General features: G+C 38.7%; 1 protein-coding gene across 2 annotated transcripts in view; it reads left to right on the top strand.

Moving 5' to 3' along the window:
* WASHC4 (WASH complex subunit 4) overlaps positions 1–15,161 on the top strand; it is a 57,675-nt gene that overhangs the window by 17,154 nt on the left and 25,360 nt on the right. For both annotated transcript variants that reach the window (XM_034778363.1, XM_034778372.1), the window contains exons 8-16: positions 1,278–1,320; positions 1,764–1,867; positions 4,222–4,342; positions 6,918–7,041; positions 7,156–7,283; positions 8,135–8,295; positions 10,672–10,798; positions 12,549–12,674; positions 13,196–13,303. In XM_034778363.1, coding sequence (XP_034634254.1) covers positions 1,278–1,320; positions 1,764–1,867; positions 4,222–4,342; positions 6,918–7,041; positions 7,156–7,283; positions 8,135–8,295; positions 10,672–10,798; positions 12,549–12,674; positions 13,196–13,303 — 1,042 coding nt within the window. The remainder of the gene's footprint in view (positions 1–1,277; positions 1,321–1,763; positions 1,868–4,221; positions 4,343–6,917; positions 7,042–7,155; positions 7,284–8,134; positions 8,296–10,671; positions 10,799–12,548; positions 12,675–13,195; positions 13,304–15,161) is intronic.

The following is a 15,161-nucleotide window of genomic DNA, read 5'->3' as shown; positions in this document are numbered from 1 at the left end:
TGCTAGAGCTTTGGCCATATTCTGAATAGGTTAATTCTTTCTGACTAACCGTCCTCTGCTGTTTTAATTGGTTATGGTATTCTTCTACCCGAGGCTGCTATTTAACAGTACTTTGCCATCTCTACACAGCTGCTCTGTTTCAGTGGTGAATGAAGTGAAGCTGGGTGTCTAGCTTGCTTATCAGTTGGTTAAGTTTGTAAAGTGTTTTGGGACCTTTGGGATAACAGACACTATAAAAATGCTAATTATTAACGTCACTGGGACTTAATACACATGTGCAACAGACTAGACCTACAATTTAGCAAACCAGTGGTTCATTATGATTTGGAAAATATCAACCTGATATTGTTACATTGGTTGTCAAAACCAATTTTTAATATGCATTTTTATTATGTATTGGAATATATATTTTTTTACTGATAACAATTACCACAATAACAACAAGGAGTCTGGTGGCACCTTAAAGACTAAGAGATTTATTTGGGCATAAGCTTTCGTGGGTAAAAACCTCACTTCTTCGGCTGCACAGAGTGAAAGTTACAGATGCAGGCATTATATACTGACACATGGAGAGCAGGGAGTTACTTTGCAAGTGGAGAACCAGTATTGACAGGGCCAATTCAATCAGGGTGGATGTAGTCCACTCCCAATAATAGATGAGGAGGTGTCAATTCCAGGAGAGGAAAAGCTGCTTCTGTAGTGAGCCGGCCACTCCCAGTCCCTATTCAAGCCCAGTTTAATGGTGTTCAATTTGCAAATGAATTTTAGTTCTGCTGTTTCTCTTTGAAGTCTGTTTCTGAAGTTTTTTTGTTCAACGATAGTGACTTTTAAATCTGTAATAGAATGACCAGGGAGATTGAAGTGTTCACTTACTGGCTTATGTATGTTACCATTCCTGATGTCAGATTTGTTTCCATTTATTCTTTTGCGGAAGGACTGTCCGGTTTGGCCAATGTACATGGCAGAGGGGCATTGCTGGCACATGATGCTTTCACTCTATGCATCCGAAGAAGTGAGGTTTTTACCCACGAAAGCTTATGCCCAAATAAATCTGTTTAGTCTTTAAGGTGCCACCAGACTCCTTGTTGTTTTTGTAGATACAGACTAACACGGCTACCCTCTGATACTAATTACCACAATGACTTTCTTGAAGTAAAATATGCAAGAAAAACCTTTAAGGGACTGATACCTCTAACAACAATTAAATGTGCAAAATAAATAAGTTCTAGCTAATAATGGAGAAATAAGATATTGTTTTGTTTCCTTATCTATTGCAGGAATGCACCTAAAATTATAGAGACATCAGGAGTTCATTTCCAGGTGAGATGGTTTAGAGCAACACTGGTTTAGAGGATTTTAATTTTTTTTTAGTTTTATAAACAAATCTGAAAAACATTTCTAGGTTTTCTTGTGAGAGAGACTAGAAAAATGAATTAAAGCATCATTTTCAATGTGTGTTGAAATCCTGCTCTCAGGATAGAGTTGTCCAGTCACTGTTTCTGATTATTATATGGAAATGGTCATTACATTCAGATATGGCAAATGCTAACTTTCTTAGATCAAAAGTGGATGGGACTTGTGCTTCTGTGTCACAAACACTTTTTGAGAATCCTACCTTCATTGTCAAGACAGGTCAGCTAGTTTGAGTGGCACCTCCATGCTAACTGTAACATTCCTTCTCTGTAGTGAAAGAACACTAAAAAAAAAATCTTTGTTTGCTTTGCATGAAACCATTTGAGTAACTACTGGAACTTCTTTAACAGACTATGTATGAGCATCTAGGAGAGCTGCTGACAGTCTTACTCACGCTGGATGAAATAGTTGACAATCATGCCACTCTGAAAGACCACTGGACCATGTACAAAAGGTATGCAAGTGGAGCCTTAGACATATTCCCACAGTATAAATATTAAAAACAGGTGGACAAATTTTGGTCTAAAGAAAATGAGTTTGAAAGCCCTGGTATTTGCTAAACTTCTAGGGCTTGAGCCTGTGTCAATGAGAGTTGCCACTGACTTCAGTGGGAGCAGAGTTGGGTCTTCATTGTGTCATCTTACTGGTGCAAGTAAAAATGTACAGTGCCAGATCGAAACCCCTACAAACTCAGCCTGTTAATTGGGCTGCTGATACAACCTTGAGTAGAAGGGTAATGGCTGCTGATGTTTGAGAGAGAATGTATTTGATAAGAAATCTTATCTTAAAGGAAGTGTGAACTGTGGCTAAAACTACAGTATCCTGTCACCCTTGCTTGAGAGTAGCCCTATGGACTTGAATAGAAATATTTGCTTGAGTAAGGGTTGCAGGATCAAGTGCTGTGTGATATTACTGTAGTGCAAAATCAGTTGAGATTTCATAGAAATCTTCCAATAGGGATGGATTGTTCTGCAATTTGCCTATGCTGACACAGTGACCTTTAAATGATTAGCTTGTGAAGGGCAGACATGGATTCTGTTAGGGATATGTTAGTGCTGGGGGGGCCTACATGACCATGTTTTGAGACTTATCATTTCCTGTGACTCCAGACAGCAACAAGGCAACATAGTGACCAAGGAATCCAAGGAATTTACATATTGAGTATGTTTTCTAATGCCTTTCTTCTTTCTTGACCAAAACACTGGTGAAGCCATAATCAAAGAAAGCCTCATTATATTTGCAAGCACATTTCTCAGACACTTGTTTTCCATTAATAACTGCATTACTAGACTTGCTGCTGGAGGTTGAAGCAGCTACTCTGTGTAAAAATGAATGCATTGTGCCTCTTATCACAAATCAGAAAGAGGAATTCACTATTAACCAAATGAGGCCACAACTGTTTGGGGTCACAACTAGGGTTACCATTCGTCCAGATTCCCCTGGACATGTCCGGCTTTTTTGAGTTAAAAATAGCATCTGGGGGGAATTTGTCAATGTCCGGATTTCCCCCCATGCAGAGCATGCGCGGCTTACAGGGCAGCCGGCCGGATCGTGCCACTCGCAGGGGACTCCGGCAGCCTGAGCCCTTCCTCCACTTCCCCCTCCTCCCCTGCAACTTGAGACCAGTCCCCTCCTCTCTCACCCTCCCTCCTCCCCCCTCCCTGCATTCACAGATCGCCGGCCGGCCGTTTGCTCCGACCCTGCTCCCCTCCCCTGCTGCCGAGCGTGCCGCTCTGCAGCACAGTAAAGGGGCCAGGGGTCGGAGAAGCGGCAGGGAGGTTCTGGAGGCGGTAGTCAAGAGACAGGGAGCAGGGGGGAGGGTTGGATGGGTCAGGAGTTCGGGGGGGGGCTGTCTGGGGGTTGGGGATGTAAAGTTTTGGGCAGTCAGGGTACGGGGGAAGGTCTCAGGAGGGGGCAGTTAAGGGACAAGGCACAGGGAGGTTTAGGTAGGGGGTGGGGTTCTGGAGGGCAGTTAGGAGCAGGGGTCCCAGGAGGGGGCAGTCAGGGGACAGGGAGCAGAGGGGTTTAGATGGGTCAGGAGTTCTGGGAGGGGCTGTCAGGGGGTGGGGCAGTCAGGGGACAGGTAGGGGGTAGGGTCCTAGGGGGCCAGTTAGGATGTGGGGAAGGTCTCAGGAGGGGGCAGTCAGGGGACAAGGAGCAGGAAGGCTTAGGTAGGGGGTGGAGTCCTGGGGGACAGTTAGGGGCAGGGGTCCCAGGACGGGGCAATCACGGGGACAAGGAGTGGGGGGGAGGGTTGGGGGTTCTGAGGGGGTGGGAAGTAGGAGGGAGTGGAAGGGGCAGGGGCGGGACTAGGGCAGGACAGGGGCGGGGCTCCTCCCGTCCTCTTTTTTGATTGTTGAAATATGGTAACCCTAGTCACAACTCACAGTTTGCAACCTATGTGTTAGTGACTCTAGACTCTTAGAATACATCTATACTGCAGCTGGGAGTGTGCTTCCCAATGCGGGTAGGCAGACATGCTAGCACGCTAGCTTTAATGGAGCTAACAATAGCAGTGCAGCCGGGGTAGCATGGGTGGCGGCTCGGGCTAGTCGCCCAAGTATATACTCAGGGAGTCCGGGCAGGTTTGAACTCAGGTGGCTAGCCCAAGCTACCCCGGGCTACACTGCAATTTGTAGCACACTAGCTTGAGCAGAGCTAGCTCGTGTCTGCCTACCTGTGCTTGGAAGCACTCTCTGCTGCAGTATAGATATACCCTTAGAATGGAGGACTCCTTGAAACAAATATAAGATGTGATACAGATGGGGTTATTTTGTTTTAATTGGATTGTGTATGTTCTTTCTCAAGGCTACTAAAATCTGTCCATCACAACCCTTCAAAGTTTGGGATTCAGGAAGATAAACTGAAGCCATTTGAGAAGTTGTTATTAAAACTGGAAGGCCAGTTACTTGATGGGATGATATTTCAGGTAAATAAATGTAGATTAACACACATTCCACAGTACGGTGGGGAAGCTGTATCCTAGGGACTTAATTTCTAAAATGTTATATAATAGGATATTGATCTTCTGTAAATGCTTTGATTTTCTTTAAACTGGATATGATTTAACTTTAGATATTTTCCTTACAGCTACAATAGTTCTGATTTTGAAAGTATTTGTTAAAACATGAATCATACCCCTTAATCATCATCAGGCTTGTACATATGACAAAATAACATGTGGCTAAAAGGTAATTGCACCTTTCTTGTTCAGCTCAGAAATGTGCAAGTTCATAGCTAGTATTTCTTGCTATGGAGAAAAACCTGAAACATGTTTGAAAATACAGTTTAAATACATATTGTTTATAAGCCTGCTGTTATCTGTTTTATTGAAAAGTGATTGCATTTGTGACGCTGAAGTTTTAGCCAGATTTATGGTATTGACAGAGCATAGGGAAAATTATGTGTTGATCAAACTAGTTGGCGCACTGAACAGTAAATTATGAAGTCACAAAACAGTGCCAATAATGAGCCCAGACCTGCACTTCTGTTGTAGTCACTGGGAGTTTTTTCTGAGTAAGCAATGCCATATTGCAATCAGGTTTGTAACAAGAATTTCATTGATGTGGACACAGTGGAAAAATGAAAATAGACACATGCATGGAATTCAGTGACAAGTCGCAACTTTTATTAAACTTTAACACAAGTGTGGGGTGCTACCTGCCCATCACCTACACTCTCCTATACCAGGCATATAATTGGTTCCAGTGTGGGAGTTACAGGGCTTCTAACCATATAACCCATTATGGTGGGTAACACTCTTGAGTCTGTCCCCCAGGATTCTGCTCTGAGTCCAAGCAACCTCCCCCTTTCAGGTGCAACAGGATGGGGACCATGAAGACCACAAGGTCTCCACTTACCACATGAGCCTAAGGCCCATCACCAAAATCCCAGGTCTGTTACCTCTGGGAACCATTCATTGTATTCTCTCAACTGTACTGGAAAGCAGCTTCAAGTTGCAACTAGTAAACAGCACCACCCAGTACCTCAGTTAGGTATCATGCGCGTTCCTACTTAACCCACTGTGGCTTGCAGGTGCTGCGAGCCAGGCACAAAACTCCCTGGTCCTCCACCAATTGGCCCCTGGGAAGAAAAGTTCCTAAACAGGCAGTTGGCTAGACCTACAGCATCTGTCCAGCTGAGTTCCCATTCCTCGTTTGGATGGGTAGGGTGGGCTGCTGGAACAGAGTTGAAACAGGTTCCACGTGGCCCCTGCATTGGGCTAAATCCTGGGAGTTGAGGAATGCTGACCAATCAGCACACCTCTCCACCAGCTGGCCAATGGGTGCCTGAGGCTCCCAGTGGAGGAGCTACCTATTGTCCCTTGGCGAGTGTCTCCCTTCCTTGCTGCTGGGACTGTCCCCACTGATGCAGGCAGGTGGCATGTAGTGATGGCAAATAATTTGATTCTACAGGCATGAATAGTCTTTCAAGCCAAAAATTCCTTGTTTTTCTTTTACAACTTAACAGTCTTGGATATTTTGACTTAAAACTGTGTGGAGATCTTTGTTTTAAGTAAAATCTTTCTTAAACTTTAAATATGGAAATTAAAGGGGCTCAGATGGTGGGAATCAGTGTAGCTGCATTGTCTCAGAGGAACTATGCTGAAATACACTATACAGAGGATCTGGCCCTTAATACTTAAATTTGAAATTGTAAACAAGCATTGAAACAAGATAGACATTTCACGTTATTTTGCATTTAGGTCTTTCATAATTGTTATATCCTAATTAATGTCAGTCCCCTCCTCCTACGAATAACCTCCTAGATGCCAATTGTAAGTACATTTTATTGTCAAACATAGTTCAGTTTATTCAGCGAGAAATACTTCTTACTTCATGGAATCATATTGCCAGCTAGCTAAGAAGAATTTTCCATTTTAATTCTCTCCAATGTCACATTTACACAAAGACTTTATTGTATGTTTAATTTGGATGGCTCAGTGGGAATTTGTCCAGTATGCAAGCAAGACAGCTTTTTTCCTCCTTGACCAGAAAAAAGAACAAAATTATAAATCTAGTAAATATTTTCCATTATATCCACCAACATACTTTTTCTCTTTCCTTACTAAGGTTACAATATCATGTCTGTCCTGTTGTTGAACATTTCAGCTTCATGATTCACATCCTAAAACAAATGAGGCAATACCCTTGATCAGCCAAGAGCTTTTTAGTAATGTATTTTATTCTGGAAATGCATATAGTCTGCCATAACTGAGTTGTCTGAGTGCCTTACATAAGCAAAACCAATCAATAACAAAACCTAAAGCCCACATTTTTGCTAAAAAAAAAAAAAAAAAAAAATTCTTATCCCCTAATACTAAAATTCATTCAGTGTAATGAACCAGACAAAACACATTTGAACATTGACTTCAGCTGTGTTTTAAATTGAAACTGTGACTTTACAGATTCATGCTATGAGACAACCTATTTGCAATAACAATATTCATTGGATGCCCAGACTACATGGAATTAGCATTGTAAATGAGTCTTGTTTTCTTTCAGGCCTGTATAGAACAACAGTTTGACTCTCTCAATGGAGGAGTGGCTGTCTCGAAGAATAGCACTTTTGCTGAAGAGTTTGCACATAGTATTCGCACAATTTTTGCAAATGTTGAAGCTAAACTTGGTAATTCAAGATGTGCTTTTTTTTCATGCGGACTTCATTGTTTGTAAAAGTTTTTATATTGTTTGTCTAGAAACAGATTTCAAAAATATTTTCTTTTGTATGTATTTATACAAGGTGAACCCTCGGAAATTGACCAGAGAGATAAGTACGTAGGAATTTGTGGTCTCTTTGTACTGCATTTTCAGATTTTTCGGACAGTAGACAAGAAATTTTACAAATCGTTACTGGACATTGGTAAAAAGGTGAAGATTTTGCTGTTTCCTTTAATAATTTAAAAAATATATTAAAAGCAAAATGAAATTAAATATATTTTAGTTTTTATTAAAATGCAGTTTGGCTAGGTTTTTCAAAAGTAAAACATAATTATTCTGAGTACAAAAGGAGGTTGTATCTACCTCATCTCCATTTCTTTGCTATCGGTATTTGATGTATCAGCTTTAATATTATTCTAACTTTTTAAAAGCTTATTTTTGGATAAATTAACTTGTTTACTCTCTTGATGGTTTTAGATTGGGTTACAAGCTTGGCTAAGTTACAAAAGTGAAATGTTTTGATTTTATTAAAGATAGTTAACGTTCTTGAGAAAAAAATATTTTTTTATTGTGGTTTCTGTATATGTATTTTTTCTAATACATTAGGGGATTGAGGAAAGACTTTGTACCTTAACACTTTGGCCGTAAGATGTTACCGTTCCTTGGCATTAGTGGAAAATGGAAAATCTTGGCTACAGTAGAATTTATTGTAGCTCGTTCAAAATACATGAACATATGAGCAGTGCATGGCTTAACACACCTGAGAAATATTTACAATAATAATTCTGCATATTGATGTAAATATATGCTTTTCAGGGCAGGAACTTTTTTTCCCCACATAGCACTTGTGCTGCATACAAGGAATAGTTGATTAATACTATTAAAGTTTTGCACTCTTTCTGACATATAACAAATAGTTCAAGTAAAAAGGTTCTGAACTTGTGGGGGGTGGTATAATGTTGATTTTTGTAACTGGAATTAATTTCATGTCAATCATACTTATTAGGAATTGCTACCCTGTTTGTTTGATTTTAATTTTTTCTCCTCTTTTGGTGCTCTAGGTGCCAGCCATCACATTAACTGCTAATATTATTTGGTTTGCTGATAACTTTCTGATCCAGAAAATGCCAGCTGCTGCCAAACTTCTGGATAGGAGAAGCCATCATGCGATTAAAACTCAAAGGGAGAATTTTCTACAACAGAAGGCTCAGTTACTTACCAAGTAGGTTTTATAAAGGACTGCACCTTTTGATATACTGCTTATTATCATTAACAAACTTAGAAGAACATAGATGAACATGATATATTGGGGAAAAGTCAACATGCCTTTTGCAAAGGGAAATCATGCCTCAGTCTGTTAGAATTCTTTGAGGGTTTCAACAAGCATGTGGGCAGGGAGATCCACTTGATAATAGCATACTTGGATTTTCAGAAAGCCTTAAACAAGGTCCCACATCAAACACTTAAGCAAAGTAAGCAGTCATGGGATAGGAGGGAAAGTCCTCTCATGGATCTGTAACTAGTTAAAAGATAGGAAACAAAGTATAGGAATAAACAGTCAATTTTCCCAATGGAGAGAGGTGAAATAGCAGGGTCCCCCAAGGAGCTGTACTTGGACCAGTGCTATACAACATATTCATAAAAGAGCTGGAAAAGGGGATAAACAGGTGGCAAAGTTTTCAGACAATACAAAATGACTCAATAGTTAAGTCCAAAGCTGTCTGTGAAGAGTTGCAGTGGGATCTCACAAACCTGGGTGACTGGGCAACAAAATGGCAGATTAAATTCAATGTTGATAAATGCAAAATGTAATGCACTTTGGAAAAATTAATTCCAGTGTTACATACAAAATGATGGGCTCCAAATTAGCTGTTACTACGCAAGAAAGATCTTGGAGTCACTGTGGATACTTCTCTGAAAATATCTGCTCAATGGTCAGCACCAGTCAAAAAAAAAGTTAACCGAATGTTAGGAACTATTAGGAAAGGAATTAGATAAGACAGAAAATATCATAATGCCACTGTATAAATCCATGGTACGTTCACACCTTGAATGCTGTGTCCAGTTCTGGTCACTCCAGCTCAAAAAAGATATATTAATATTGGGAATGGTACGGAGAAGGGCAACAAAAATGATTAGGGGTATGGAATAGCTTCCATATGAGGAGAAGTGATTAAAAAGACTGGGACTGTTCAGTTTAGAAAAGAAATAATTAAGGGGGAATATGATAGAGGTCTATAAAATTATGAATGGTGTTCAGAAAGTGAATAGGAAAAGTAATATTTTTTTTATTGGACCCACTGCTATTGGTGAGAGAGACAAGCTTTTGAGCTTACACAGAGCTCTTCTTCAGGTCTGGGAAACATACTCAGGGTGTCCACTCAGTTGTGATGCACTGAGTACATTTCCTGGACCCAAAGAAGAGCTCTGTGTATGCTCAGAAGCTTGAGTCTCTCCCCTACAGAAGTTGGTCCAATAAAATATATTACCTCACCCACCTTGTTTCTCTAATACTCTGGGACCAACATGGCTACAACACTGCTGGATACATAGGGGACGTGTTACTTAATTCCTCACATAATGGAAGAACCACGGTCACCCAGTGAAATTAATAGGCAACAGGTTTAAACAAACATAAGGGTGTACTTCATATAACGCACAGTCAACCTGTGGAACTCCTTGCCTGTGGATGCTGTGAAGGCCAAAAGTGTAACTGGGTTAAAAAAAGAACTAAATCACGGAGGACATGTCCATCAATGACTATTAACCAAGATGGTCAGAGATGCAACCATATGCTCTTGGTGTTCCTAAACCTCTGACTGCCAGAAGCTGGGAGTGAATGAAAGGAGATGGGTCATTTGGTAATTGCCCTGTTCTGATCATTCCCCCTGAAGCATCTGGCACTGGCTACTGTTGGAAGACAGGATACCGGGCCAGTTGGACCATTGGTCTGACCCAGTGTAGCCATTCTTATGTTCTTAACTTTTAATGAATTTTTAATAATATCCAGTGTAATCAGTATATCCATCCTCTACAACTACAGTATTTAAAACAAATTGTACAATACTGAGTCAGGCATTAATATGGAAACAGATCATATAGAGTTTTTGTTTTATGGTTTAAACTTGGTAAAGCTTTTTACCCTGAAATAACTTAAATTTTTTTTGCACAGTTTATTTTTGCAGATTTATTCACTACTTTAATTAAAAAAAAAAATAGTGCATCTGAGTGGGCTATTCATTCAAGGTATTTACAATGAGATCTTATGCAACATGGCCTTCTGTTAAGAAAATTGGAGGACTGAAATACCAGGAGATCTAAGTTTTAATTCTGACTCTGACTTGGATTCATTGTTCAAGCTTGTGCAAGTTTCTTAACTTCTGTTTCTTAGTCACCCCACTTGTCACATGCAGGCTAATACTTACCTTATGGAGCATTTAAGGTTGAGGCACTCTAGTACCCATTGCAAAGGGAGCAAAGTATTTCATTTGGAGACTGAATATTCCTATGCATTTTCCTTGCGAGGAACGAGCTATTGATGCTTGGTAATGGCATTCAGCTGCTCTCTGAAGTGAGTAACCTATTTTTCTTTCTCCAGAGAGATGCAGTCATATTATGTCTTTGTGAGCTCATGGATGACAAAAATGGAATCTATCTTGTCTAAGGAACAGCGGATGGATAAGTTTGCTGAAGACCTTTCTAACAGATGTAATGTCTTTATACAGGTGGGTTATTTCTTACTATGCTGCTAGTTTAATTATATGTAGTGTATTTGTGCTGCTTTTTGCATTAAGAACTGGGTGATTAGAAGGAAGCTAGTGAGTATTGAAAACGAATCATAGAAGTTATGTGGTCGTCTCGGCATTCCCTTGCAAATGCAGGGTTTTATGCAATATGTTCTCAAATGTGTTGTCCAGTCTAGTTCTTAATAGAACTAGAATGGTATAGAATAGAATGGTAGAAATGGGGCTTTCCGGGAAGTGAAAAAAGTAATAATATGTCTGACTGAATCTTCATGGGCTGAAGCTGGAATCTTTCCAATGAAGCTTCAGTGATTTCCCAAGGTAGTTCACATTTCCCATTCAAGTAGTCTTTCTCAAGTATAATGTCAATGCTGAGATGCTTACATTGGGGCGGGGATGGCGGTCTAATTTAGTTGTATTTATCATATTCTTATTTCTGGCAACAAGTTCCAGGCTATTGCCTAATTGTGTTGCACTCAATCTCTTTAGCATCTGATGCAGTTAATTTTCTTTTCTGGTAAGAGTACATAGTTTTGCTGTATGTGTACACGATTTCTGCATTTATTTCTTGCACATTTTGTATGCAGCTTCCTGACAAAAAGTTGATTGAAAATAAATGCAAGTTTAATAGAGAATGTACAATAGACACACAACATTAGTGTCTTCCCCATTCATTTGTAGCAGCTCTGTCCTCACTTCTGCCTTTGTTGATGGATACTGCTAGTTCCAGGCTTCAGTATCAACTGAATTTTTTCCTTCTGAGCTCATAGTATACATGAAAGGTTTTTTTTTTTTTTATACTTAAACTCTCCTTAAAATGAGAATAAATAAAGAATTAAGGATCTGAAGATATCCCAATGGGAGAATCTATTCTCATTTTGAGTAGTTACTTTTAATATGCTATGATATTTTTCTCTATACCAAATTGAAAGTTTCACCTTTAACTTGCTATATTTCTCCAAGTTTTTGCTGTATTCCATTTGAAAGTTGTATTTTGAATACTTGGATGCTGTTCTGGACATTCTGGATATAGCCTAAATTGATTGAAAGAGTTTGACACATTTTAATGTCTATGTTAGTGATATTCTTTGGTTTTTTTTCAGTTTTCCCTTCCTTTGTTTTTTATTATGAAATTTGGATTTTTAAAGAAGTTGTAGAGGTTTACAATGACTTCATATCTTACTGATTTCACTTATCTCTTGGGGACTTTGCAATTGTTTTTGCTCGTCCTAGTCCAGTTTCTCCATCTTGATGCCTCTCTTGGTTGGGTTTAGGGTGACCAGATAGTAAGTATGAAAAATCAGTACACTTTTTTTGTAGTTGGGGGCGGCAGGGCGTTATAGTTGTGTATATAAGACAAAGCCTCTAGTATTGGGACATCTGGTGACCCTAGTTGGGTTACAGTGAACTCAAACTGTGATTAGTCTGTCTGAATGGTTGGTTCATTGGCTTGTGATTTAATTGTATTGATTGTTTCTAAAGCTATAGTTAGCTGATTTAATGACTTGCAGATTCCTTTGCAGCTTCATAATTACAAATAAACTGACAGATATTCACTTCCAGTTTCACGTGACTATACAAGCTTGGACTGTCCATGAGAGAGCTGCTTATGCTCTGGAGGGTTAGTGAAAAGGCAGGAATTTATGTTCTGTATGGTAATAAAAAAAATAGAGAATATTTACTTGTCTGAAATTACTGTGGAGTTTCTTTTTTCCCCCCAATTTGTTTCTAGGGTTTTCTTTATGCTTACAGCCTTAGCACCATCATTAAAACCACAATGAATCTCTACATGTCAATGCAAAAACCTATGACCAAAACCTCAGTGAAAGCATTATGCAGACTTGTAGAACTTCTCAAGGTAGGTTATAGGATTGGCATTATGATTTCATTTAAGCATCATTATACAGCTGCTGTGAGACACCACATGCAAAGAACGAAGTGATAGAATGTGTCAAAGTGACTTCTAAAAGATTGGATGGGATGGAGGAGAGAAAGGGAAAGTATATTTATGTAATTTCTAAACACCTCCACAGTTTGCTTTTTATATCAATCCTCTTATTGCAGGGAATGATGTTCACTGTTTTGAAGAGTATCTTTCTAAAGTTGAGCTGAAATAGAGAAAACATATAGGGCTAAGATTTTTAAAGAGAAATGGTTACCACTAGTTAGAGTCTGAAAACCATATATGGACGCCTTAATAAGTGGCCTGATTTTTTGCAAAAGTTTTGGGTGTTCAGCATCTCCAGTTAATATAAAATACAAGGGTGGTGAAGGGAAATCCTGTATTGCCAGGTGGACAGTGTGGTTAGTATAGAAAGAAATTACTTAGATTGTCACTTTATAATTAATATGAACCACTGTGTTTTGGAACTGATGCAGGCAATAGAACATACATTTTATAGAAGAAGTATGGTTGTGGCAGATTCTGTGACACACATAACTCAGCATCTCCAGCATCAGGCGCTTAACTCTATTTCTATAGCCAAGGTATGTAATCCAAGTTTCAAGGTATGGAATCCTATGTCACCCTCAATCGTTTTATTTAATCTCTCAAAGTTATTCGCCTGATTTGAAACTGTCTGTGGTCTCGCTCCACCCTGTCTATTACGATTTCTATTGCTGCTATTATTATTATAGCATTTAAGAACCCCAATCAAGAATCGGGGCCCCATTGTTCTAGGCACTGTACTGACATGAACAAAGATGATAATCCTGTTATATTGTTCCTCTTTCTTCCACCAGTGGCACACACTCTCTCTACGTTCTTCTATTCACTTGCTCCTCTTATCTTGGCCTTGTTCTGATCTTTTCCTGTGGCTAAGGCTATCAAGCGATTAAAAAAAATTAATCGCGATTAATCGCGCTGTTAAACAATAATAGCATACCATTTATTTAAATATTTTTGGATGTTTCCTACATTTTCAAATACATTGATTTCAATTACAACACAGAATACAAAGTGTACAGTGCTCACTTTTTATTTATTTTTTCTTACAAGTATTTGCACTGTAAAAATAAATAAATAAATAAATAGTATTTTTCAATTCACCTAATACAAATACTGTAGTACAATCTCTTTATCATGAAAGTTGAACTGACAAATGTAGAATTATGTACAAAAAAACCTGCATTCAAAAATAAAACAATGTACAATTTTAGAGCCTGCAAGTCCACGCAGTCCTACTTCTTGTTCAGCCAATTGCTCATAGAAATAAGTTGGTTTATATTTGCAGGAGATAATGCTGCCCGCTTCTTGTAGGCTCTGAAGCTTTACATTGTTTTGTTTTTGAATGCAGTTATGTAACAGCAACAACAAAAAATCTACATTTGTAAGTTGCATTTTCACGACAGAGATTGCACTACAGTACTTGTATGAGGTGAATTGAAAAATACTATATATTTTTTGCCATTTGTACAGTGCAAATATTTGTAATAAAAATATGTACACTTTGATTTCAATTACAACACAGATTACAGTATATATGAAAATGTAGAAAAACATCCAAAATATTTAATCAATTTCAATTGGTATTCTATTGTTTAACAGTATGATTAAAATTGCGATTAATCACGATTAATTTTTTTAATTGCAATTTTGTTTAGTTAATCACATGGTGCTGTTTGTTCATTTAGCCTACCTGTTCTTTGTTACTTTATTACTTTACTGTTACTTTATAAAGTGATTTGTGATGGTATGTATAAGCATGCACACTGTTACAGTTTTAGGGCTTCACATACACAGTACTTTCAATGATTACTATATAATGTTAAACTTCTTTGAAAGGAAAGGGTAGGACAAATTTAATGCTTATGGAAGTGCCAGTTGCCTGATATCAAATGTACACAGGTGCTGTGCACGCTTCCCCAGAAGTGGGACCAATGCACCTCACTTGGAACACTTGCTGTCCTTGGATTTCTGAATTACGTTATATGGGCAAAGGGAAAAACTGGATTTCAGCTTGGCTCTCCTGATGTGAAATGCTAGTATATATGTTCTTTTGCAGCTGAACTCCAATTTGCATGATGTAAATGGTGCTATTGGATTTTCCATTTCTCCTGTGTGTACGCATAATTCTGCTCAGTGTTAAATACATTCCATATTTAAACGGTAGATGTGCATATTATTCAGATTCTTACTTAATATATGTAACAGAAACTTAGCTATAATCTAGCACATCTCCTCTATCACATTTTGAGTATAAACAAAATGTTTGTTTTAGTTTAATAAACAGATCTAACACATTTCAAGGGTATCACTGTTGAACACAGAACCAGCAAACCTGTCTGAAACAATAAAGCTGCTATGAAAATTACACATGCTTTAAAAATGGGCAATACCCATATG

Source organism: Trachemys scripta, chromosome 1, assembly GCF_013100865.1.
Source record: "Trachemys scripta elegans isolate TJP31775 chromosome 1, CAS_Tse_1.0, whole genome shotgun sequence".
Lineage (NCBI taxonomy): Eukaryota > Metazoa > Chordata > Testudines > Emydidae > Trachemys > Trachemys scripta.
The sequence above is the reverse complement of the archived record's forward strand: the minus strand, read 5'-3'. Positions and strand labels throughout refer to the sequence as shown.